At 43.8% G+C, this 24021-nt stretch overlaps 1 protein-coding gene across 3 annotated transcripts; it reads right to left on the reverse strand.

Annotated features, from left to right (window-relative positions):
- Positions 1-1306: 1306 nt before the first annotated feature.
- On the reverse strand, positions 1307-23278 carry arhgef7a (Rho guanine nucleotide exchange factor (GEF) 7a). 3 transcript variants are annotated; one of them, XM_034562074.1, is made up of 22 exons: positions 23085-23278; positions 20245-20328; positions 16228-16312; positions 15988-16121; positions 15489-15690; positions 14338-14426; positions 13763-13857; positions 13463-13558; positions 13080-13202; positions 11662-11800; positions 11509-11568; positions 11244-11390; positions 10314-10400; positions 10108-10186; positions 9880-10019; positions 8158-8379; positions 7978-8071; positions 7548-7637; positions 6918-7097; positions 3273-3372; positions 2325-2379; positions 1307-2201 (listed from the first exon to the last, which is right to left on the reverse strand). In XM_034562074.1, the coding sequence occupies exons 1-22, from the start codon at positions 23247-23249 to the stop codon at positions 2079-2081; spliced, it is 2589 nt and encodes an 862-aa protein (XP_034417965.1). In that variant the 5' UTR covers positions 23250-23278; the 3' UTR covers positions 1307-2078. The 3 variants fall into 3 exon arrangements, with proteins under 3 accessions (XP_034417965.1, XP_034417962.1, XP_034417963.1); XM_034562071.1 differs by lacking the exon at positions 6918-7097; XM_034562072.1 differs by lacking the exon at positions 6918-7097 and having other exon boundaries at positions 20245-20664; positions 23085-23115.
- Between the last annotated feature and the right edge of the window lie 743 nt (positions 23279-24021).

A 24021-nucleotide genomic window follows, 5' to 3' on the forward strand; every position in this document is an offset into this window, starting at 1 on the left:
CAGGCTGCTGAATAGACAGATGGAAGGGAAAAGAGGTGAGTCGTATGTATGCGTGTGTGTGTGTGTGTGTGTGTGTACAGCTGATTGATTCCCTGCTTTGAAAAGAGAGAGAAAAGGAGTTAACGAAAGAGAGAAGAAGACCTTGATGCTTCTTTTTTCCTGAGCTCCACAATAGTCGGGGAGTTTGAGCCGTATTGTGGAGCGCCCACAGTGACAAGCTGTCACTCCATCCTGGTGGGAAGAAAGAGGTGGAGAAAGTGAAGAGGGTCTGGGCCAGGTCACAACACTGATAATAAAACGTCTGCCTCTTCAATTCAAAAGTTTTCTCACCAACCAGACCCTTGACGGGAAGAAGAGCGCTCTCAAGTTTGGGAAGCGGGAGTAGAAAGAAAGGAAAGTTAGGGGGGGGGGTCAGAGCAACATGTGCTAATGTGCCTCCACCTGGGATGAAGATATAACATCTAGAAGCTAAGAGAGGTACACTTCCCAGTAGCAAGGCGGTGGCTCTTTCCATGCTCTGCTTTCTTTGGGACTGAGAGGCCGTGAGGGAGTCAGGCCAACAAGGTGAGAGGAGATGTGCTTCACAGGATGAGTGGGAATCGGGCCGTTGTTTTCGATGAAGTAATATTCAACGTAACAACAAAGGGAAACTGTTTTCATTACCGGTGAGTGGACAAGGTGAGAGTCACAGTGAAAAGGTTGACATCTGTGCTTATTCACAGTCCACGAGCTGCTGCTGCTGCGCAACACCAACGGTTTGGTCAACAAAAACTATTAAAAAAGAATAAGAAAACACGGTATAATACTTTTGTTTTCAGTACAAGCACATTACTGTCGCACACTTTTCATTCATACTTCTGGCCTCACACAGCACGTATTGTTGCATTCAATTGGGACGTACTACTTCAAAGTAGGCTGCGGTCATGCCGAGCCATTCGGCATTAACTTCCATTTGAAGTTGCTCTCACTTTGTTTCTGATTACAGTAAGCAATATACTGTAGAATAAGTATTAATAATAATTAGACTGACAAAGCATAACCTTAAAAGTGCTTTCCTTTTGTATAATATACCGTCATTGTCAGCTTGTTTGTCCTGGTTGCTTGAACTCAGTTCTGACTTTATACGTGAGCATCTCTCTTAGCTAACGTAATTACGTCGGTTCAGACTAGCTAGTCATTTCTGCTATAATTTTTTCTAATACATTGATCAATTAATGACAAAAAGTCCTTTTAGACTAAAATTAAGTTGAAGTATTTTAAAATATCAGAAAGTAGCAGATTTAGCAGCAACTCAAAGTCATTTCTTTTAACAACACGTTTATTTCTCCCAACGGAACAAAGGCTCATCTTTTAGCAGTATTTACATTAAACAGTACACCTTCAATATCTGTACAATTCCCTAGGATCCCAAGAAAGAAAGTCCAACCCGCAAAGAGGTCAAACAATGGAGAGGACAAAAGAATGGCAAACAATAATAAAAAATAAAAACAAGATGAGTTTCCTGCCACATTCTCCCCTTCCTCGAAACATCTAAATCTGTGTCGGGGGGGGGAAAGAACATACAAATAAATAACATTGGCGAGGTTATGAAACGGCATGGCTCAAGTTCAGACTTATCCTTATTGTGACCATTATCACCATTAAAGTACCATATATGTACCACTGGACAGCGGACCGTTAACTGGTTGTAGACAAGAGGGAGAGGACTCGTCTTCCAGCCACTGAAACACCGAACGACGGATGTCGAAGTGATGGACACCCTGAGGGTTTTCGAGCGTGTGAGCTCCTCAGCATCTTCGTTGGTGTTGGAATGTTACCGTGGCGACGGAGGGGCGACTCCCCTGCTCCAGCGCCACGTCGTGGTGGTTCTCGTCTTTTCGCGCACACATCCGTCTCAAACTAACACACAATTACCCGCTTACAGATTCACTCGTCCTGGCACTCACCACACAACCAACCTTAAATTATGTTTGCGATTGTGTCTCTCTCTCTCTCTCTTTCTCTCTCTCGCACACACACACGTTCATGCTCTTTCGTTCTCTTCTTAAGCTTCAGGTGGAGATCGCGGCACAAGACCCTCAGAGGTTTGTCTCATCCCACGTCGGGTCATTCATGCTCTTCAACACCCTCTTCACCGCTTTTTCCAGATCCTTCCGCGCTCTCTGCTCCTCCTCCAGCGACCGCTTCATTTTCTTATTATCCTGTGTGGAGAAAAAAAACTGTCTTAACCGTTTCACGTCACTCAACCCGGATAATAGGAAACAGCCTTTTGACTCCAAATGCATTTAAATACTCAAAACATTATGCCATTCATAAACATTCACCTGTTTCAGCTCCTGAACCTCATCCCTCAGGCCGTACACCACATCCACCAGGCTCCTTCAAGATATGTACAAGTCAGTGATGCCCACAAGGCTGCTTATTGAAGGATAGGTTAATACTTTTCAAGTCCATATTAAAACAGCCCTCACACAGCAAAGGCTGTAGATGTTGTCTGACATTTGATTCCCATTAGGAATGGATCACTTCCCAACCAGCGTGGACAAGAGGACAATTAGATTGTTGCAGGACGAGTCCGCTAATATTCTACTTTTCTTGTTGATGAGGGTGATACGAAAAGGAAATATTGATCCAGAGCAGCGTCTAGCAGTCTGTCTGAGGTAAACGTGTATAGATTAAGCTACCGTATACTATTTTATTGAGTTTCCTTTTTTTTTTTTTTTAAAGAAAGGCTCCACGTGAATGTTTAAGTTCTCTTTGGTAAACACATGTCATACAAAGGGAAAAGATTAGTTCCAGTATGCGCTGCGTTTGTCAAGGTTGAAATGAAGTTTGCCGTCTTGGTTTCGGACTACAGAGCCTCTGTGTTGTTGTTTCATAATCCTTTTTACGCATAGGCTCAACTCATAACCGTCAGCTACACTATAGTGAGCGTTTTCAATGTGTGTGTTCCGCACAGCGTGTTTGGGTGATGCCTTTTATTCACGGTGCTTTTTGGAGCGTTTTGTGTGACAAAAAATGTTTGAAAACATGAATTGCCGTCTGAAAGGAGTCCCAAGAATAAGCATGATGTACTATTTTGGCAAACATGTACAGTGCCCAGCTGATTTTAAAAAATGACTTGAGCCTTTTAAAAAACATAAAAAGTTGTACATTCGTGACCCCTTCTTCAGTGGGAACCAATCGGCTTTGGGCATTGTTGGTTTCTGGTCTTTACGACGTGTTAATAAATGAGATAAAAGCGCGAGGAAGAGATTTTTCTATTATCTTACTTTTCTTCTACAGTACTTTGTCCATTGCGACGGGAATCCTCCGCCAGGATCTTCCTCTCACCGGGGACGATCACATGCAGCCCCGATTCCCTTTGCGGCCCTGTTTTAAAAACACAAGAGCACTCAAACACTCGGCACCATACTGTCTCCATAAGACGAGTCGCAGTCAGAGCCAAAGAGGACCGAGCACTGACCGACATTGGTAGTAGGAGCGTGTTAGTCATGCACAGAGGGGGAGACATCGGACAAGAGTCAGACAAAAGTGAAAAGGAAATGAGAGGCTGTGGGGATATCTGGCGACAAAAAATAACACACAACTCTATTTGCTCGTTCACATTTCTCTGCAAACACAACCAGATTTGCCGGTTCTCACAAATCAACCAGAATGCGAGCGTCTATCAAATGACAGATTTATTCAAAACTCATGTATACAGCGTTTTTTTTTGGGGGGACTCGAACACTTCAGCAGAGTAGAACAAATACACTGAAGGCGCTGTTTGCAGATAAGACATGGTCACACGTGTGACCTGAATACAGCATGAGAGCACACAGAGGACGCTTGTTGGTCTCTTTTCACTCTGCCTGTTTTGACTTCTTAAAACCACAGAATACACCTGTCACAAAAGTATAGCACATGATATATAAGGACAGTGATATTCTCAGCTCAAATACTCATAAAACGTAGAACGGACTTTATTTTTCTTGCTCCATGACAATTAATATTTACAGAAAGGGAGACTATGTGCTCTTATATTTCAAGTCCACTCTGACAGTAGTCTGAGATTGAATGAGAAGCTCACATAGAAATGTTCCTGTATAATCACGGTCTCTTGTTTCTATTTCTTTTCTCTCTTTTTATTTTTATTTTTTTACCCTCAATGCTTTCAAAACACCAAAGGAGAGCTTTTACACTACGAATAAGCATTTACTTTACAGTAACACAGAATACTCAAGTCTACCTTCATGACTATAATCATACACACTCTAGGTAGACGACATAAAAGTACAGATATTAACAGATTCTACCCCCCCTCACCCCCCCACCCCCCCCCACACACACACTGGCCCGTTACATGATTGTGCAAAATAATTCGAACACTTCATGTTATAATTTTTCGGTGTAAACTTTGATAAAGAACATTAAAATTGTAAAATAGAAAATAAATGATTCTTCCAGGGATCATTTTGTAAACATTGACAAACAGAAAAAAAAGAAGAAAAAAAAGTTAATAAATAATAAAGAAAAAAAAACTATGAACACAAAATAATGAACACAACAAAGGAATCATTACAGAAACAGTAAATAGTAATGTAACATGGACCGTTATATATTCCATACGTCACCTACATTGCTCGCTGTAAGAGGAGATACACTCTCAGTGGATGGCAACCTGTACTTTTTAATACCAACGCTGGAAAAATACTTCTTCATAAAAATAGTCATCAATGCAAGAGAGATAGCATGGGAAGCCTCACACGCCAGACGCCACTAAAGGCGTGCCTGGCGTATGAGGCCGCGGCATAGGTGCAAGTGTTGTGACGCAACGGGATGTTTGTCGTCACGTTAAGCTAACCTGGTCAAATTGTCAGAGTCTAGTAACAGCTACAACAGGTCAACAATTTTAGGAAATAGGCTTATTTGCGCTCTTTTTTTTGCATTCGAATATGACGAGAAGATTGATACCACTCTCACGTATGTGTACAGCAAATATGAAGCTAGAGCTAGCGGTTGATTTGGTTAGCCTAGCTTAGCGTAAAGACTGGAAGCAGAGGAGACTAGCTCCTTTTAAGCAACTCGTTGTTCTCTTGGCACATAACTAGAAGATTGAAACTAGATTACACTTATTTGCTTAATTGTCACTGTATAAGCATTCCCGCTTGGTCTCATTCCCCACTTTTATGTATTTCATAATTATTTTTGCGAGTGGTGCTGCTAGCTAGCTGGTTCCCCTTTCCACTCTAAACGCTGAGCTACGCTAACCTGCTCCTGGCTCCAGTGTTGACACATCTGTGGGGGCGATACCGATCTCCTCAACTAACTCTCAGGGAAAAAAAAGCCAATAAGCGTCGTTCCAAAATATTAAACTATTCCTTAAACTAGCAGGAGTCATTAAGCAAAAAGGCATTTGATTTGTATTACAGTACTGTAGCTGAGTTAATAGTTTACACAGTAGTTAACCGTTTATTGGTGTCAGGCTGGTATGCTACGCCTGGTGGAAATTAATCTTTGTATTTTGTGAACACACTAACTTGAGGTTTCAAAACTAAATATGAATGCAACCCTGTAGAACCACTGACAGACAGCAACGTTACTGGATGGAAGATCAGGCGTTTAAGGACGATACTTAAGGGACTACACAATACAGTGAGATCTCAAAATGAGTGACTTTAAAAGGGTCAGTTTGCCAAAAATTGTAAAACAAACTACTTTCTCATTCTGTGGCACAGAAAGTAGTCCAGGTTACCGACTCAGATATCTGCATCCACGCCGTTGCAAGGAATTTAGTTTGTGGTGCTCGCAGGGTGGAAGAAATACACTTCCAAAAGGACACGTTGGTAAAGCTGTTAACAGTGTGGGTCGTGACAATTTCCTCAGTAGTTTGAATTAAACTGTTGACAGTGAGATCTTTGGATTGTCCAGAGTAATGGGGAAAGACACAATGGTGTGCAAATACCCCTTTTCAAAGATGGGAGCAACACAAACTAAATTGTATTCACTTTGAACGTATCAAGAGTTATAGAAATCTCAGAGAAAATGGGCAAATACAACTGTCTGAATGTGTGAAAATGTTTTTTTCATTTTTGGTAAACTGACCCTTTAAATTCACCATCTTAGTCCACTAGCGCTTATCCTTTCACAATTTTACATTTCAATTTTACAAATCATTTGTAGCATTTTGTAGCTTTTGGTCGTGTGGTACGTTAAATCTAAACCTGCTTAGTAACATGTATAAAGATAAAAGAATCATGAAAACAGCAATGTCATTAAGAATTTGGATGTTTCGTTTGCATGCCACTCTATTATCAGGCAGCGGGGGGGGGGGGGCGCAGCATGTGTGCCTGGACCTGTGCTTGTGTGTATGGCGTCTGTGCTATGTTTGAGCATACATACTCTGGAGAGAAGTAGTACATGGTGAATAGAATACACTTGTCATTCCTGAATTACATCTGAATATCAGACAGGAAATACTCAGTCCCCATCTCTCCCTCCAATAGTTATCCCTCCCATATATTACACTCCAACACCCCTCTACTCCCTACTGAGAGTCTGACACATTTATGGTCAAACAAGGGGAGTGGTCACATTCAAGATAAATTAAAAGGAATCACCAAACACTTACTGCATGACAACTACACAAAGAGAGGAGGCACGTAAAAGGGAAAGTGGCAAAGGCAACAGGGAGATGCTTAAAACACCTTTAAAACAAACAATCTAAAAATAAATAAACTAAATAAGTTAACAAAAAGAAATTAACAAATATATAATAGAAAATAAATAGATAAATTAAAAAAAAGAAGAAGAAAATCAAGTTTCTTTTCATACATTGACACGGTAAAAGAGGTAAGCGCGCTGTACGTTACATTACGGCACAGCGCGGCGGTAACTGTACGTCCTTTAGTTCTGGTGAGAGATGCAGCTCTTACGGGGTACTGAACCCATCCTGTAACTGTGGGTGGTCCAGATGGAGTCATAGTCAGAGTCCTCTGAAAGGTCAGAGGACAACTCTGGCCTTGACACGCTGCTACGGCGGCCCGGCGAGTCCATACAGGACCGGTCCACGTCGGCCAGCACGTGGTTGTGCATCAGGTCGGTGCCTTGCCAGGCTGGTTCGGAGCAGGGGGAGGGGGAGGGAGATTGGCGGGTTGGTGTAGAGGGAGGAAAATGGAAAAAAAGCGGAATGGTGGTGCAGAAAGAAGGAGGAGGTAGTATATGCAGCACGCAACAAATGATCAATCATAAAAAAAAAAACATGAGAGATGCAGGATGGGCGACAGTAATAGTGAAGAAGTATGGAGAAGAAACAAATTATGGGAAAAAGAAGGAGCTCCGGGAAAAAAACAGATCAATGCCAAAAAGGTGAGGAGTTGAGGAGAGAAAGACAGAAGGAGAAGATATCTGTTAGAAAGATCAGTTCAGAATACCAAGGGTTAAAGAAAGGCTTTGAGTCAAAGAATACAGGTAGAGCAGTAACACAGACTGCAGGCGCCGGTGTGAACCGCTCTTCTTTTGTGCATGCACATACTCTAGAGAAGTGAGAGTTGGTGTTTTCTTACTGGAGTTAAGGGTCTGCCTGGTTTTAGCGCTGGTGCAGTATGCCTCAATGACCTTTAGGATCTGGGCATCTTCTTCTAGAGCAGCTGTACCTGAGAAAGAGGAGGGGGGGGAAGGGGGAAGTAATCAATTCACATGCTCATGCCCTTCGTACTGGAAGCACAAATAACAGCTTCTGCAAACATTGAAAGAATATTCTTTTTTTAAGCATTTTAGGAAGTACGGTTCTTCTATTTTCTTGCCGAGAGTGAGATGAGAAAGATCAATAGCATTCTCATACCTGTCCATGTTTAATGGACATATACACATATCAGCGGTATTGATTTTCTCATCTCACTCTCAGTAAGAACAAAATTCAATTAAATACATTTGGTGCATTTGTTTGAGTTCAACACAAACTGTGGACATAAACCGGAAACGTGTTCAACGTACTCTTCCTCAAAGCAAATTCCTCCTCAGACTGTTTCCTCTCCGGCTTGCGCTTGGGAAGGAGTTTCTTCACACTCTTGGGACTTTTACTGAGATCCTAAAAATAAGACAGACGTGAGACAATCGCATTGGCACTTATGAAGAAGTCCAAAGTCCTAACGGCGTCACAACACGGGCCCTCACCTCCTTGTAGCAGAGGGCCGCAGAGGGTCGTAAAGGAGGCGCAGGCCGCAGGCAGCTCAGGCTCCAGGGTTTTGGGGTGTTGGGCGGTTCCAGAGGGCCCCACATCATGGTGCTGTGAGACGTTCCATGGGAGGAGGGGTGAGGCAGGGTGTGGTAGGTGGGAGCCACCGTCATGCCCCTCCCCTCAGAATGCCGGGACGGGGTGAGAGGGTGAGATGGGAGCTGAGGAACCAAACAAAAAAAGGGCTTGTGTCATCACATTTTCGTTTTTTTCGCAAAAACGTCTTAACATTTTCTCTCGGATGCTTAATTAACACCCAGTAGATACAACCCCCGTATTCTACGTTTAGTGTGTACTTTTCAGAGATAAACTGGGTGCATCTCCGGTACAGTGGCAGCGTCGTTATAGACAACCGTTTCTCAAAACTGCCATTCAAAGCCAAGATGTCTCAATCGCAGCCACATCCCGTCTCTAGTGTGTCTCTAGTTGGCCTCTGGGTGCACTCCCATTTGAAGGTGCCCCAAAATACCTACAGGGACCCCCCCCTTCTGCATATGACACCTCCCGGTTATTACAGTTTTTTTTTTAAATCCTCATTTGATTCGGCTCAGATTTGAAATGAGAATGACTTATTTTTCTTCTTCAAAACAATAAGTTAAAAATCTTGAAACAATTAGTTTGTCGTTCATAACATATTAGACTCTTTCATTCGAGCGAACTGCATGCGCTTCGGCAAGAGTAAATACAATTTCCACGTGATTAAAACTGATTTTCTTGCTCTTCAAAACATGCTTTCATTATTTGAGCCATCGCGTGCAATCTCTTGTCGTGGGGTTGTCGTTTTTTTGTTCACAGTCTATATGACTTTACATGAAAGATGAGAGAGGAATTTGACGTTTCCAGTTCATGTAACAACCACATTGCGACACATTTACTGCATTCATACAAACGTGCATATCCTTGTGTTGTGTACTACAGTATTGTACAGTACTGACTTTGTTGAGATCGTAATCTAAAAAGCTCAGTGCGACACACATTAGCCTTCAGCTCGCAAAACTGGCATTCCTGTACCGTACAGTAAGCGGTCGGTATCAGAGATTCGTATATTAGAAACATTTCCGGGGGTTCGCTGCCCACGATGAAACAACGCGAGTTAGCACCTTCTGCAGACACACAATGGAGTTGAGATGTGCAATGAAACAGTTTAGAGAATGTTCATACTGTTTCCAAAAAAATTGAGCCGAAGCGATCGAGAAAAACTGCATAAACCATCAAAATCATACGAGAACATTACATTCCCTTTAACTGAAGCCCCGCAGATGGATTTGAAAATGATTTTTTTCAGACCGTTCGCCATCACGCAGCCACCTACATGCAAATGGCCTATTGTAGATAAACGTGATCATTATTGTTGATTGTTTATCCAAGGGAAAAAGGCTGAATGTTGATTACTACGTATTCGTATTCACTTCATTAAATCCAATTGTGCAATTCAGCCATTCTAGTGAGAGAGAAAACCAGCCACTTCACACACAGGGCCGTACTGTAATTTTAGATGATTGCCGGGCATGGTGCGAGCCGGGCTTTTGAAGGCTGATACAAATCTGTGAGAAATCAACATATATAATCACGGTGTTCACACCACGTCGGGGTGTAAAAGAACAGAAAGAAGAAAAGAAAAAAAACGTCTGCATGTGCGCGTGTAATCATCGGCTTCTGACCGTGTGGCAGGGAACAGTGAGAGGTTTGTGGCTGGGTCCCGTGGATGCCGTGTGTTTGATCTGTCTGGGCAGGTGTTCCACCCAGTCCTGCAGGTCCTGTTGGTTGGTGCACACCACCTGGAGACGGTCAAACATCGTACCTGCGGCGGACGGAGGCGGTCAATTTGAAGTGTGCGTTGCGTGAGAAGGAAATACGCGGCAGCCTTGCTCATGCTCAGTGACTCTTACCGTTGAGCTCAAAGGCGTTTCTATGCGCTTCGCAGTCTTCTAGTTTGGTCACCGTCATGCTGGCCAGGGGCAATTTGCCCTGCGGAGGGAAAATCATCACATTAGAATCAAGATGTAACAGAGAGACGACCGTTCATCCACCGTATGAAGGTTGAAAACTAGACAGAGGGATTCAGGAGGATCTGACTTAAAGGTGTAGTACTGACCTGGAAGATGAAGCCACTCATTCTGGGGCTCGCCGACAGCATGAGGAGGACGTGGGGGAAGAGCATGAGGTAACGCTCACTCTTCTCCTGGCAAATGAAAATGGAAGATGGAAATAAGTGCGAGTGCAAGAAGGCCAGTTCAGACGAAAGATTCACGAGCGGATGAAAAACCGCTTCAGTCCGAGTTTGACTGTTGATTTCAAACTTGTTTTCCACAAAGTGCATCTTTATTGTGACGTTGACGACCAATGCAACACGCGCTCATAACCTTTACATTTTATTTGATGCTTTTGTCCCAAGCTACTTACGATTGGTGCATTCAAACTGGAAAGCGCTTTTGAATATTTATGTCCACTTAAGATGCCACGATTAAAAAAAGATTAATTTCGCTCTTCTCAGTCACAGAGAACTCTAACTGAGAGTTTGTTTTATAGCAAATGCATTATCACTGTGAGAGTTTAATGAAAGCTGAAGGATTGTGATGATCCAGACGTTATTGTAATAAGCATTTACTAATGATTTCTGGGTTGATCGCTGCCGTTTGTGTTATTGATTTTGCTTTGTCAAGCTTACCAAAGCAGTGGTTAACTGTATATGAAGCAAAGAGGTATATTCGGGATTATGTTAATATAATTATTACAGCTCCTTGGAGGAAATCTAAAGACTTATGTTGTTGCATTACTTTTCTTCACTTAAAATAACTGATGTGTTGTTCCATTCATATTACAAACTTGATGTCATTTTCCCAAAACATTTAATATTTATGATGATAAGTAAGGGCTTAACTCAAATGTGCTACAGCGTAGAAAAAACGGATGTAAATGTGTTAATAGACAATAGAAAATAATTGAATGTACAGTGATTCATTCACAGTTCAGCAGTGTGCATCCTATCAACATAGCAGACGCTATTTCTAGTTGGCGTTGGTACCTCTGAGCCGGGACTCTGGACTAGGACCTGGCTCATGTAGAGCACGGAGCCGAGGGTCTTGATGTCATCCCCCTCCCACAGCCGGATGGACTCCGTGAGAATCTGCAGCTCGAGCTCCTTACGCTTCCGCACCTCCTGGCACTGAGCCTGACACAAGGGAAACAAACAGACTGCTAAAGGCCTGCTGCTAATTCATTTAGGGAGTCTGGTTTGAAGTCTGGTTACTCGCCACGTCGGACACGGGGAGGAAGTGAGATCATCTTACAGACAGATTTTTGAAAGACGCCATGCACTTCTGAATGTCTGGCCGGTCAGGGTGACTCTCCTGGAGACAAGAACAAAGAAAAACACATTGGAAAAAACCTTGTAAACCGCACATCATAACACAAGTGCTCTGGACACATGTTTAGATGCACACCTCCATGTGCCGCTCAAGCTCTTTGAGTAAGTTGGGGTATTTGTCGAGTCTCATGAAGGGTTTACTGAGGCCGGTGGTCAGGGGGAGGATCCCGGGACTGACGGCCCCTCGGCCCTCCATAAACTCCCCCAACACTTCACTGCAAGAGGACGGAGACAAAATACATTATTATCATCATTTGCAAGAAACATACCGTTGAGAGAGTTAGTGAACTCCTACTGGCTAGAAGACACATTCATGGAAACACTGAACGTCAGACCTCAGATTAAACCGGCATCCGACGTGTTACAACGCGCTCGCTTGCTGCCTTTGTCTTTGTGCATTGCGAAGAAATTAACTGACACGGTTATAAATTATGTTTTTCAAACACGTGGCAAAAAAACTACGACAGTGTGTGTGAAGAAACGGAAAAAACGGTTCCCGGCAAAGGATAAATAACCGAATCACCTTTACAGCTAATTACACCCTCCAAAACAAAAGTTGTGATCATAAGGACTGAAAGGCATGTGATTCATAATAATAATAATAATAATAATAATAGTATTGCCCTCGATGGACTGGCGGCCTGTCGAGGGTGTTCCCTGCCTTCGCCCTATGTCAGCTGGGATAGGCTCCAGCGCCCCCGCGACCCTAATGAGGATAAGCGGTATTGAAAATGGATGGATGGATGGATAATAGTATTAAAATAATAGATAGTAATTAAAAAAACATTACTCAGATGCACCTCAGCTCAACCTCTATCAGTTGTATTATAAAGTGTCCCGAGTCTGTAGAGTTCTTCAGTCTCATCAGGTCCGAACAAAGTCCTGTTTTAAGTGAGACTGAGCATGTAAACTGTAAAGTGAAAGGTTTTGCTGCTCTTTTTCCAATGCAACAGAGCTGGTTTTATCTTTCTGTATTTGTGAGTGCTGGTGTTAACTACATTTTAGATCAGGTCGGATAAACCTCTGGCCTTTCTTTTTTTAACTGTTTCTAACTGTCCTTGGGTTACTTTTGGGTTAAGACTATTTTTGCTAATTCTATTTATGCATATCAGGAACGGGAAGGTTTTGCACATATATGTTTTTTTGATTTCCAACCATACCCTCCTGTATTCACTCGTCATTTGCTTCTATCCTGCGAACAAATGTTTGTTTCATTATCTCTCCGTCAGCTGTATTCAGCTTTTTGTAATCAATTGTGTTGATAACGAAAAGAAAAAAAAAGAGTATGCACTTTCTGTCCGTGGTAACAGCTACAACTGTAAAATAAAGACAAACTTCAGAAATACAACCAGACCCATTTTCCTTCTCTAATACAAGCTGTTACAACAGCTGTTTCCCTGTGTATGTCACACTCCCTTGTGAACTGTTGCATGGAAAACACAGGTTGAAAACACTGTCTGATAACACTGTTATGTCGTGGATGTGCAGACGTACCTGTGCTGGGTGAGCAAACTAACTGCAGACGGGTGGTTGGAGCAGTAACCGACATAAAGAGCCTTCATCTGTGGCATGAGGTTGAGGAAGAAGCCTCCCACCCTTTGCTGGCTCTCTGGAAGCCTGAAGACAAAAAAAAAGTCACACAAGAACTTCTTAAAAAAAAAACTCTCATACACAGACAAGAAAGCAGCAGAAGTTTATGGAATGTGTATCTGTGCTTTAGATCAAAAGTGCCACAATATAAGAAAAATCCCGTAGTTTATGGTTTAATCCAACATCCCTGTAGTACATCCAGCCCACCACTAGATGTCCCGGTGCTTATTACGCAACAATGAGGGTGCTGCTGCAGTGAGGCTGTGTGTGTGTGGGGAGGGACTAACTTGGTGCGCTCCTCCAGCGATTGGACGAGCATCTGCTGGAAGGTGCTGATCTCCTCAAGGTTTCCCAGGATGAGAGCCGCGTCTGAGCTGCTCAGTCTGCAGGAAAAAGACAAACAATGAGGCCAAATCATGGGTAAAAAATAACAAATTCAGTGACGTGCAAAAGAAAGTCAGGTCCCCCAACTCAGATTCATTGTTAGGGAAGTGTATGTAATTGATCCAGGGTTCCTGTTGAACAACAATCATGCTAGAATAACCTGGTCCTGGTTTCAGAGAGCTTCATGTGTAAGTGAGTCATACTTGTCAATGCACTGAAGAGGGCGAAGGTAGTTGGTCAGGAGGCTCTGGAGGTCCTTGGAATATTCTGTCTCTGTTTCTAAAATGTTCTGCAACACCTACAATAGAAACAGCATGAATGTAAAAAAGTCTTGGAGGTCTTAGAAAAACACATCTGTTCATTATTACAGTTTCTTTGTTAGGTATCTCACGAGTGTGTCGCACGCGTTTTGTTATAAATCCATACGAAACATTATAACACGCACATGTTACAATATAAATGTAGTCTTTGGTTATTATCCACCACACCTGCTCTCAGGAGCAGTAACATGTTCAAGGGTAGTCACAGTTAGAGGAGATAAAGAATGTCAATGAGTTGTTCAGAGAGTTAGATGTTATCCTGGTCATCGATGAAATTACCTCCAGGCAAGAGAATGTATCAATACAACATGGAATAATATATAGATTTAAGCACAGACAAAATGAAGAGACAGAATTATTTCATTTCAACGTGTGTGTAGAGAAAGAGAAATAAGAACACAAAGAAAAATAAGGAAAATTAGACCGATTTATTCTGAAGTTTGCGTTGCGTTCCTTACCAGGTTATAGTACGTCTTGCTGATCGCGGAGGTGTCGAAGCCTTTAGGGGGGCTCTTAAGAGTGCCAGACTTGGGGGACACTTGTTTCTCTGCAGCCAGAGAGAAAATAAATTAATTAGGGCACATACGTCTTAACGAGCATTATATCTGATGAGGAAAAAACAAAAATGTTCAATGAAAACCATGCCGTAATATATTTATTTATGAAATATGAAAAAGTTGTATAAAAGTGGACCAATTGGCAGTATTTTGGCCTATGGCTATGAATAATAAATTAACTTTAACTGAGGTAAAATATATCAACTATTATCCTGAGAAAAAGACACACAATGATTGGTGATTTTAGATCATGGACATCCCAGTGTTCATTCCAACTGATGCTACTCCTCCCAAAAACTAAAAATATAATTGGCTGCATAAAGATATTATATATATATATATTTATAGCTATTGGCAATAAATAAAAACAAATCCCTGTATTGTGGCTGTTGTTTTATTACACAATTCCACAGTAACTCCACATCAGACATGCGCCGTATGCTTATGTTTACTGTATGTGTACAAGAAATTGCACTTACAATAATATCAATTGAGAAAAAAACAGCTCAATAACACATTGCTTCAGTAGCACTGTTTTTTTCTTCTTCTTCTTCTTCTTCTTATTTTTCTCACGTTAACTATTTAATGTATTCTACACACGTTTGTTCTTAAACTCACCAAATCTGATCATTAGATAAATAAAAAAGTCACTCAAACAGAGGATCAGATCTTAAGCTGCCCCCCTCCTCACTCCAAAGTGTCCCATTGACCTGTTTTTACGAGCAAGGAAACACCAGAGCGCTGCAGGCCCGAGAAGCAGCAGATGTGGGGGCCGCGTTACCGTTGTACGGCCAGATGGAAACGACAATGACAATGAAAGGTGTGACGGGCTGTACTGGTCGTGAAAACCGTCTGTTTAGAAAATGATTTAATCGCTCAGGCTGCTCTGCGCTCATCCACAGACACATGCAGGGGAGGAAGACCATTTCAACTGATTTCAAGGGGAAGTTGAAACAAACAAACAAACAAAAAAAGAATATAATGCGACGAATCCCGCCACGACGTGCATTAAAGGTCGAAATGTCTTTACAGAGGTGGAGTGAGGTACCTACCGGAGCCCTTGATCTCGCGGACATAGTTGCTAGGAAACCACCCGGTCCTGCCGTTAAACATCCCCTCCCACCAGCCGCCATCCTCCTGGCGAGTCACGCCGATGAGGTCGCCCTTGTCGAAGGCGAGCTCGTCTTCGTTGTTCGGCTGGAAGTTGAAACGCGCCCTCACCAGCAGCTGCTGGCCGCTGTTTTCTGACATGTCCTGAGGAGATGATCTCATCATGATCTCATGTGCAGAAACAACTGAAAACGCCTGCGTGGTTGCGCAAGACCTTGAACTATCTATTTGTGTGCTATAACAATCGTCCAACATAACACACGCCGTTAACTGAAATATGAAGACACAGACTCATCAACGACTGTCCATTAAAAGCTTCACAAAGGCAGTATTGTACTTGACAGGTGGTAATTGGTGTCGTGTGTGTTTTTTTCTTCTTTTTCTCAGCGACTCGGATCTACTGTGTCCCTGAACTGTGCCGTTAGTGAGTGTTGACCTTACCAGACTGCGAAACTGGTTCTGCAGCAGCTTGGAGGACCGGCCCAGTGAAGCCTGAGAGGACAGCGACTCGAAAGACTTAATGCGATGGGCTGAGGAGTGTCGGGCGCACACCGAGTCACTGCCCACGCCGATATCTGGACAGAGAGAACACGTAAATACACCAGACCTGCTACCTCCCACACACACTCATGACTCATAAACACATAAACACACACACACGTTGCACCTATTTCGACTCACCCGCAGTCACTTTATTCAGAGAAACCAGACTGCTCAGCACCTTTGAGAAGTTCAGTCCGAGCAGCAGGTCACTGGCCTCAAACGGCTGTGGGTGAGAGAGGGAGAGAGCAGAAGAGCATGAGCCAGAGAGTCTTCAGCGTGGCACCCGAGCAGTCGATCGATAACCCTTCTGATCCTCGAGAGCAGTGGCCGCAACGCACAAGCTCAGCGCACACCAATATATCTGCAGCAGCTACAATCACACACGGTCTGCAGGGTTCTAGCGTACCGAGTTATGAGCGCTACAACAGTTGCCTTCACGCAGGAGCATCACAAGATACGCTTCTGTCATTTATTTTATTGTCACCCAATCCCATGAAAATACCATCACATGTCAGTCAAAGGCTGATGTAGAGGGATAATCGACATATTGTTATCCAATAACAATGTGGACAGAATAAAGTGAACGAAACCAAGCGTAATATGTACACGACATGTTCCTTCGTTCATCTTAAGTCAATCACAAACACGCACCATCCAGTGCACTTAATGTGCATTAATCTGCAGCTGAACATGTTATTACTACCATGAGTTACAATGACCCATAGAGGAATAAGAAATATCTTATATAACTAAAGCACATTAGTTTACATGTTAGCTGCATTATAGCGTGTTAAATTAACCACTACATGAAAAATAACATTAGCTGTGAGCTTTTAAATTAATTTCCTTTGATTAGTTACAATGAACATATATTGTCTGTACACAACGTCTCCTTTAACTCACACACTCACTGATGGCAATCAATTGTGTAGCTAAGCTAAGGTATGATAACACACAGTGGAATACTGTTACAAACCTAAATAATTACTTGAATATACATTTCCCAGATTTTATACAGCTGCTTGTGCTTAAATAACCTTTTTTTCCCCATTTGAGATGTCGGGCTTCTGTTGTTAAAAAGAAAGACATGTTTATATTTCCTAAAGAGTCATTCTGGCTTCGGAGGATAAACTCGAGCACTGCGTCGGCTCCATTATCCAAATGATACGCAGCTCTTTGTACGAGGAAGGTTTCCTAAAAACTACAAGACCCACCTGTTACAGAAAATGACCTTTTTAAAAGTCAAACATGCATTTTCTGTTACGTCATCCTTTTGCATTGACGTCATACAGGGACGTATAGTCCGGGTAGGAAAGATTCCCATGTTCAGGACATCTTTAATATCACTCTATTACAGTTATGATGGACTGTGGCTGACGCAAAGCAGCCCTGCTCGCTTGCTTTCAGGTGCGCCCGCATTACTAAGCGCCGAGTCAAAGAGGTTCTTACAACTCGGATGTTGATTTACAAGTTGGAAACTAGTGATGACAAGTACATAACAGGGCACAGAGGTCAGACAGGGTAGGGAAGTCAGAGAGTATCGAGATACAGACTGATGCATTGATGGTTTTAGCATTTTATTTTTTATGGGATTTGTTGACAAGAAAATGCAGCCGGCCGTCTCCCTTAATTGCGGTAACAGTGTACGGCCCGTGTCAGCGTGACCCTCCCTAACCTCTCGGTTGCTGTGAATGCCAGTGATTGTGTCTCTGTTGATGACTGTAGCCGTCCTCTCTCTCTCTTCCCCTGTGTAACGGCTTCATGTGATTGGTTACTCTCGCTTCACTTATACTGAGGCTGAGTGACTGTGAGATACGAGTCTCGTTCATCTTCCGCTCTGATTGCAGACATGTCCTCGGGGAATATGTGAATGTGTGTTTGCATGTGTGTGTGTGTGTGTGTGCACAAACTACTGGAAGGATTGCTGTCCTCGAGGAGCATTCATGTGAAAGCGTGCTCTTCCTATAATACATCCACTGGGACTGAAATTGCGAGTGACGTTCAGTATTTGTACTTAACTTTTCTTCGAGTCATTCTAACAGATCCTCAATTAGCAAAGACACATAGTATGATGTAAATCCTACACTAGTGCATGACAGGACATGTCCGCCAGGCCTCAGCATCACAGTCAGGTAATGACAACCCTGTGACTCAGCGAGCTGCCACAACGTGCTCCAGGTTACTACAGCCCGATACTCCACATACGGTTAACAGGATATTCATTTATATCGGACTATTAGGAAGAGAGACTACTTCGATATTCTAAACTGATGAAATATTAATGCTTGTGGCTACTCCACTGTCGCCAGTGAGGGGGTTAAGAATACACGCAGTGTGTATTTAGACGGACGCCGGATTGGCGTAAAGCGACGGGGGTTAAAGTGTTGACTTTGAATGGTAACTGAGGGTGTTCACATCCATATATAGAGTGGACAGCATTGTAACCAATTTCCCAATTTGAGAACAACGATCCTAAACATCCAGACAAGCAGTCGAAAGCCAAACAATGGGATGTTCTTCACCGGCCAAGGAAGTCAGCAGACCCCCCCGATTCAACTGATCATGAGTTCCAGTTTGTGATCACCAAAACCACACAGACAAGCAAGAAGTTGAGATTATAGCCCAACTGACAGATGGATCTGTGATTATTGTCATTGTAGACGACGCGGGGTAACGTTACTATTTTAGAGGGAGCAGCGGGGTCATGGGAACTCTAATGATCACTTCCTGCGGTCAAAGACATTAGGGGTTACAGGTCACTAACAGCAGCTGCCCGAGTGCGAGACGTGGCCTTGAGTGCCTCTCATCTGCACGAGGCATACAAATTAGATCTAAAAGCGATCAATCCAGTTGAAATATCCAGACGGGACGGGGCCAGCACTGTTGACGTTCAGCCAAACACCCGGCTTAAACTCCATTAAAAAAAGGCAGGTCAGGACTGCAAAAAAGCACAGCGTCTGTCTGACGGGCGCTCTCATGTTAGCGGGGTCGGAGCCAGCAACGCTTTGGGCTCTGGAGAAGGTCCATCTTTGCTCCACAGATGTCCCAAAACTACAGTAATCCGTCTGTGTCCGGTTCGCACGCACACACACACACACAAAAAAAAGAAAAGTCGACACAAAGACGTAACACAATATCTCAGCATGGCATAAAAAGAGTGTTTATGGAGGGGATTTCACTATTCTTAACCAATAAAAAAAACGCCCTGCCGCTGACAGAACCTGCTTAAAAACAAACGGAGGCCTTTTCCCAATGAAGGATGTCCCCTTTTTTCTCGCCTGACATTTGGGCCGCCTGTCAACTAAAGTGTGACAAAGGGTCTCACACACTTTAATATGACAGCGCTCTGTCTCGCCCAATCTCAGCCTCTCCTTCTGCACACTCAGTAGGCAGAAGCAACGGCCGAGGAACACTGAGTGGTATTGTGGAGCCGGGGTGGCTCAATGACCCCTCTGTGGACTGGCCACAACACACAGCCTTCCTCCATTTGCACCACCAGCCAGAACTACAACCAACTCACATAATGTCTATACAGGGCAGCTCTGCTCTGCCAGGGTGAGGCAATGTTTAAAACTGTACACCTTATAGTAATAATAATATTATTATTAATAATAACGCTGAAATTACCATGTTTGAGTGACTCACATAACACACGGTCCTGTGTCGTTATTAGCTGTGGCAAAGTGGTTCTTTTAAAGCAAAAACAAAAATGTTATACATGTTTATACAAGGGGGCTCGTGTCAACTGTGACAACAAAGCCACGCACGAGCCCGAGGACAAAGCTCATGCGTGAATGAGAGCGCGTCAACACGACCCCGCCGCCGCTCCTCGGCCCCTTTGAAGCAGGTTACGCACGTGAGCCGGCGACAGACTAACAGTTTAAATCAGTGGCTCGAGGTCGCCACCGTGTTACAAAATGTTTCGCCACCGAGCGCGCCTCGCTCAGCCGGCCGAGGGGTGCTCGTTCTCCGCTTGTAGCTCACTCCTCCTCCCCTCTCTTGTCAGGGCAAGGGGGGGCTGCGACCGAGCGTCCACCCCCACGAGCCCATTGTTTATTGTATCAGTAAAACGTGCACTTTCAAACGGCACAGCTCGGTGGTTTTTATACGCGGACGTAAAAAAAGAAAAGCCCCAAACTGAGGGTGGGCACTTACCTCGACGCGAAACGATGTGCAGCCCTTCAGGAACTCCTTTATGTTGCTCAGGCACTCGCCGTCGTTCTTCGGTTCTTGGTAAATCTGGAAAAAAAGACGGAAACGCTGGTTGAGAGGCGACGCGTCCAGCTCGCGCCGCGCGTGTCCTGCTCCTCGCGCACTGCGGCTTTTTCTGTGAGTTTATCAGCCCCCTTTTTGAAAAAACAACAACAAAAACATGTATCTTCTCTCCCGACGCACACATTCTACTGTGCGCGTGTGTGCGTGTACGTGTGGGGTGGGTTTTATGCAAAGCGGGCCCGACGCTCCGGGAGGCTGATCCCGCAGCGGGGAAGCGGAGGAGGCTTGTGGGGTTGGATCGAGGGAAGTGACGTTGGCGAATGGGGCTCCCCGACGATGCTGGTGCGGCCTGTGGGCGCACTGTTTAAAAAAAAGAAAAGTGATAAAAGTGTTTATCACAACATACTTTGACAAACTGGGAGAGAAAAACAATAAATAATCATAGTAATAGGGGTTGGACTAAATAGAAACACCTTTTATTATAAGGTAATACAATTAATATAAAGTAGAATCTGCTAATATCTTGCAACCTTTATGAAAATAGGATTTACAGCATCATTAGACTGCATTAGTTTTAGTTACTGTACCTTAGAAGCTGGCAACTGAGTATATGAGCAATGGTGGATAGTAACTACACACATTTAGTCAAGTACTGTACTTAAGTAACATTTTTATTTTCACTAGAGTATTTTTATTTACTGCTACTTAAAACTTATACAATTCAAATGCAAATATTGTTCTTTTAACTCCACTACGTTTATCTAATTACTTTAGTTACTTTACAGGTTCAGATTAGGCTTATTGTACAACATGTAATCAATAAATATCATTATAATGTAATATAGATTTAAATACAACTTTATTGATCGTCTGAAATTAGCTCCCCCTTTCATTAGCTTCAATATTACAGTGACGTTCACATTAAAGCATCTGTCTACTGAGAAGTGCTTGTTGTATAACTGTGTCTAGGCGTGCACCATTCAGTGATTAATTACAGACTTGAACAATTAAATGAATATTTTGTTTTTTAAAAAAGGACACATGTTGCCTCAGGCGTCCTCACTTGGCCTTTCAATCTGTCCATGAATGAAATGTACCTGGGCGGAATCAAAAAGGCAAGAGGGAGATTCAAGTGATGGAGGCACAGAGGCCTGTTCTAGCTAATGTGGAAGAACCATTATATAGTATAAACAGGCCACATCTGGACCGGACACTCCAATTAACGACTGGCACAGGGATTTGAAATCATTATTACAGAAGCGTGTAAATGTTCGGGGAGGGGAAGTGTGAAGCACGGCATGGAGAAAACGTAAGTATTGTTTGTAGTAATAACTGGTAGAAATCAGCCATTGTTAGCTTATCATATGGGTGTTTAAATTGGCTGTAACAAGAAAAGTCCAGTCAGGGCAGATATGCCAAATATGTGTTTGAGGTTCATTTGAGAAGCGTCACCAATGCTTAGTTCTTCCACCAGAGGGCAATCATAAGTACATTTCCCCTCTATAAATGTTTACATTTACATTTATTAGTCAAAATTGTTTAACAAGCAAATTAATGGGATCCTTATCAAAAAAAATGGGTTTATGTTATTTATTGGGTATAATATTGCCCGATGTATCACTATTGGATTTTTAAAATTCCAAATTAAAGAGTTATAGAAAGCTGTTCTCTCTGAAAAGAGATCTATATTGGTATTGTACCTCAAATGTTGCACACTCACACCATTTGGATAGTATGAACACGTTGTTGTGGGGCGGGACAGAGGCATTCAAACAGTTTTCCAAAGTTTTTTAATCTGTTTTTGTCACTGATCAGGACAAGGCGACTATTTAATTGTTGTTCTCGCGTATAGGGATGAGTTCAAACACATGTATTCCAGAGCATGTATTTATTTCAGCCTTTACATTAAATCCTACGTGTGCACAACAGTGACACACAATTGTCTATTGTCTTAGAATGTAATGTAAGCCATTGTCGGTGACAGAGGGGAGAAAATGGAGGAGCAGGCAGCCCCGAGCCCCTCTGGAGGAACACATTGCCTTCCTATAGAGCTTCTAAACGGGCCGACGCTGCACACTGACACACACAAACACTGCGCTGTGTCTTTAAATGGGGGAGAGGGGTCCACATCTCTCCTGTCTGTGTGCCTTTGCAGTCAATGGCGGCCCACTCTTATTAATGCTGTGATCTGTGTACAGATAGCTGGTCGTCTCCGGCCGATCGGGGTCAAAACGCAGTGGCATGCAAAGCCACGTCGCCCTGGATTAACAGGACATTTAAAAAACACACGTGGGGGGGGGGGGGGGGGGGCTTCATGCGATAACACCGATCTGTCCCAACGTTTCAACCCGCAGGCAAAGCGCACGGAGCCCCCGCCCCCGGTGCTTCTCAACAGCTCCTCGGGACATGTGATCTTGTCGATCGTCTGTCTGTCTGGGACGTGATGGCAGATCAATACGCGGTGGCAAAACAACGGCCTTTTCCCCCGTGCGCGCGCTGACATGCGTGTGCACGCGCAGCCATATGATACACACACACACACACACACACACACACAGCGCATATGTTTTTTTTTTCCGCAGACAATAACGCGTGACCTACAAAAAAAAAGGAGATCGACCTCACGGACCACTGGGCAGAGAGAGAAGCCAGACAGCGGACCGCGTCGGTTGCACAGATACGGGCAGCGCACAGACGGGGAGGCGGGGGGGGGGGGGCGGTTGGTTATGCAGAGGGGAGGGGATGGGGATGGAAGGGGGGGGGGGGTATATTGCCCTTACTTTCTCCGTGGACCCCGGGCTGAGCCGCTCCAGCAGCCGACACAACACCACCCCATCTTTCAGGGAGGTCTGCAGAAAGGCTTCGGGATCCGAGATGGTCTTCTTGGGCGATTCCAGCACCCCGAGCGTAATCAACCACGTCACCGTCTGTTCCGCCGAATTCATGTCCAGTCACAACAGATCCTATATCCAACAAAGCTTCGGCTTTTTTTGGGGGGTGGGGGGGGGGGGTGGGGGGTGGGGGGATCTGAACGGTGCACCGCCCCGGTTACGCTGTCATCTGTGTGCGTTAGAACAGAAACATAATCAGTCCCCCCCCTCCTCCTCCTCCTAGAAAAAAAAAAGATACATGAGATGAGAGAGAGAGAGAAAAAAGAGAGAGAGAGGCTGCGGGAAACCCTCTACCTCTGGTGGATGCTGGATGGCGGCTGGCTGGTGGCAATTCAGCAGGTCTGGTTTCCTCCCTTGAACGGTGTGTTTTTCCCCCTTCTAACCTGGCAAGCTGTCAAGTGCGGGTTGTGTGTGAGTGTGTGTGTGTGTGTGTGTGTGTGATGCGCTGAGGCGGTGGACTGCATACATGCGCACCGCAGCCGCCAGCCACCGTCATCCATTGGATGACATCACACGTGAGGGACAAGCCAGTCGGAGCAGTCGTTAGTGCACTTCAGCGTGACATGAATAGGCTTCTTTTTTTTTTCTTCTTCTTTTTTTTTTCTGTGCCGGCTTTGCTGCTCTTTTTTCTTTTCTTTTTTTCTAGCCGTTTTATTACAACCATCTGTCGGTGTTTTTGGACAGGCCTTCATTTAAAGGTCGGGTCTAGAACAAGTGTTTACATTTTAAAGACATCACTTAACACATGGTGACACCAAAATAATCAGGGGGGATGAATTTGAGTTATTTCTAATGGCTTTTACAACCTGATCAGTCAGGCGATCAT

The sequence above is a fragment of the Cyclopterus lumpus genome, chromosome 21, assembly GCF_009769545.1.
Source record: "Cyclopterus lumpus isolate fCycLum1 chromosome 21, fCycLum1.pri, whole genome shotgun sequence".
Lineage (NCBI taxonomy): Eukaryota > Metazoa > Chordata > Actinopteri > Perciformes > Cyclopteridae > Cyclopterus > Cyclopterus lumpus.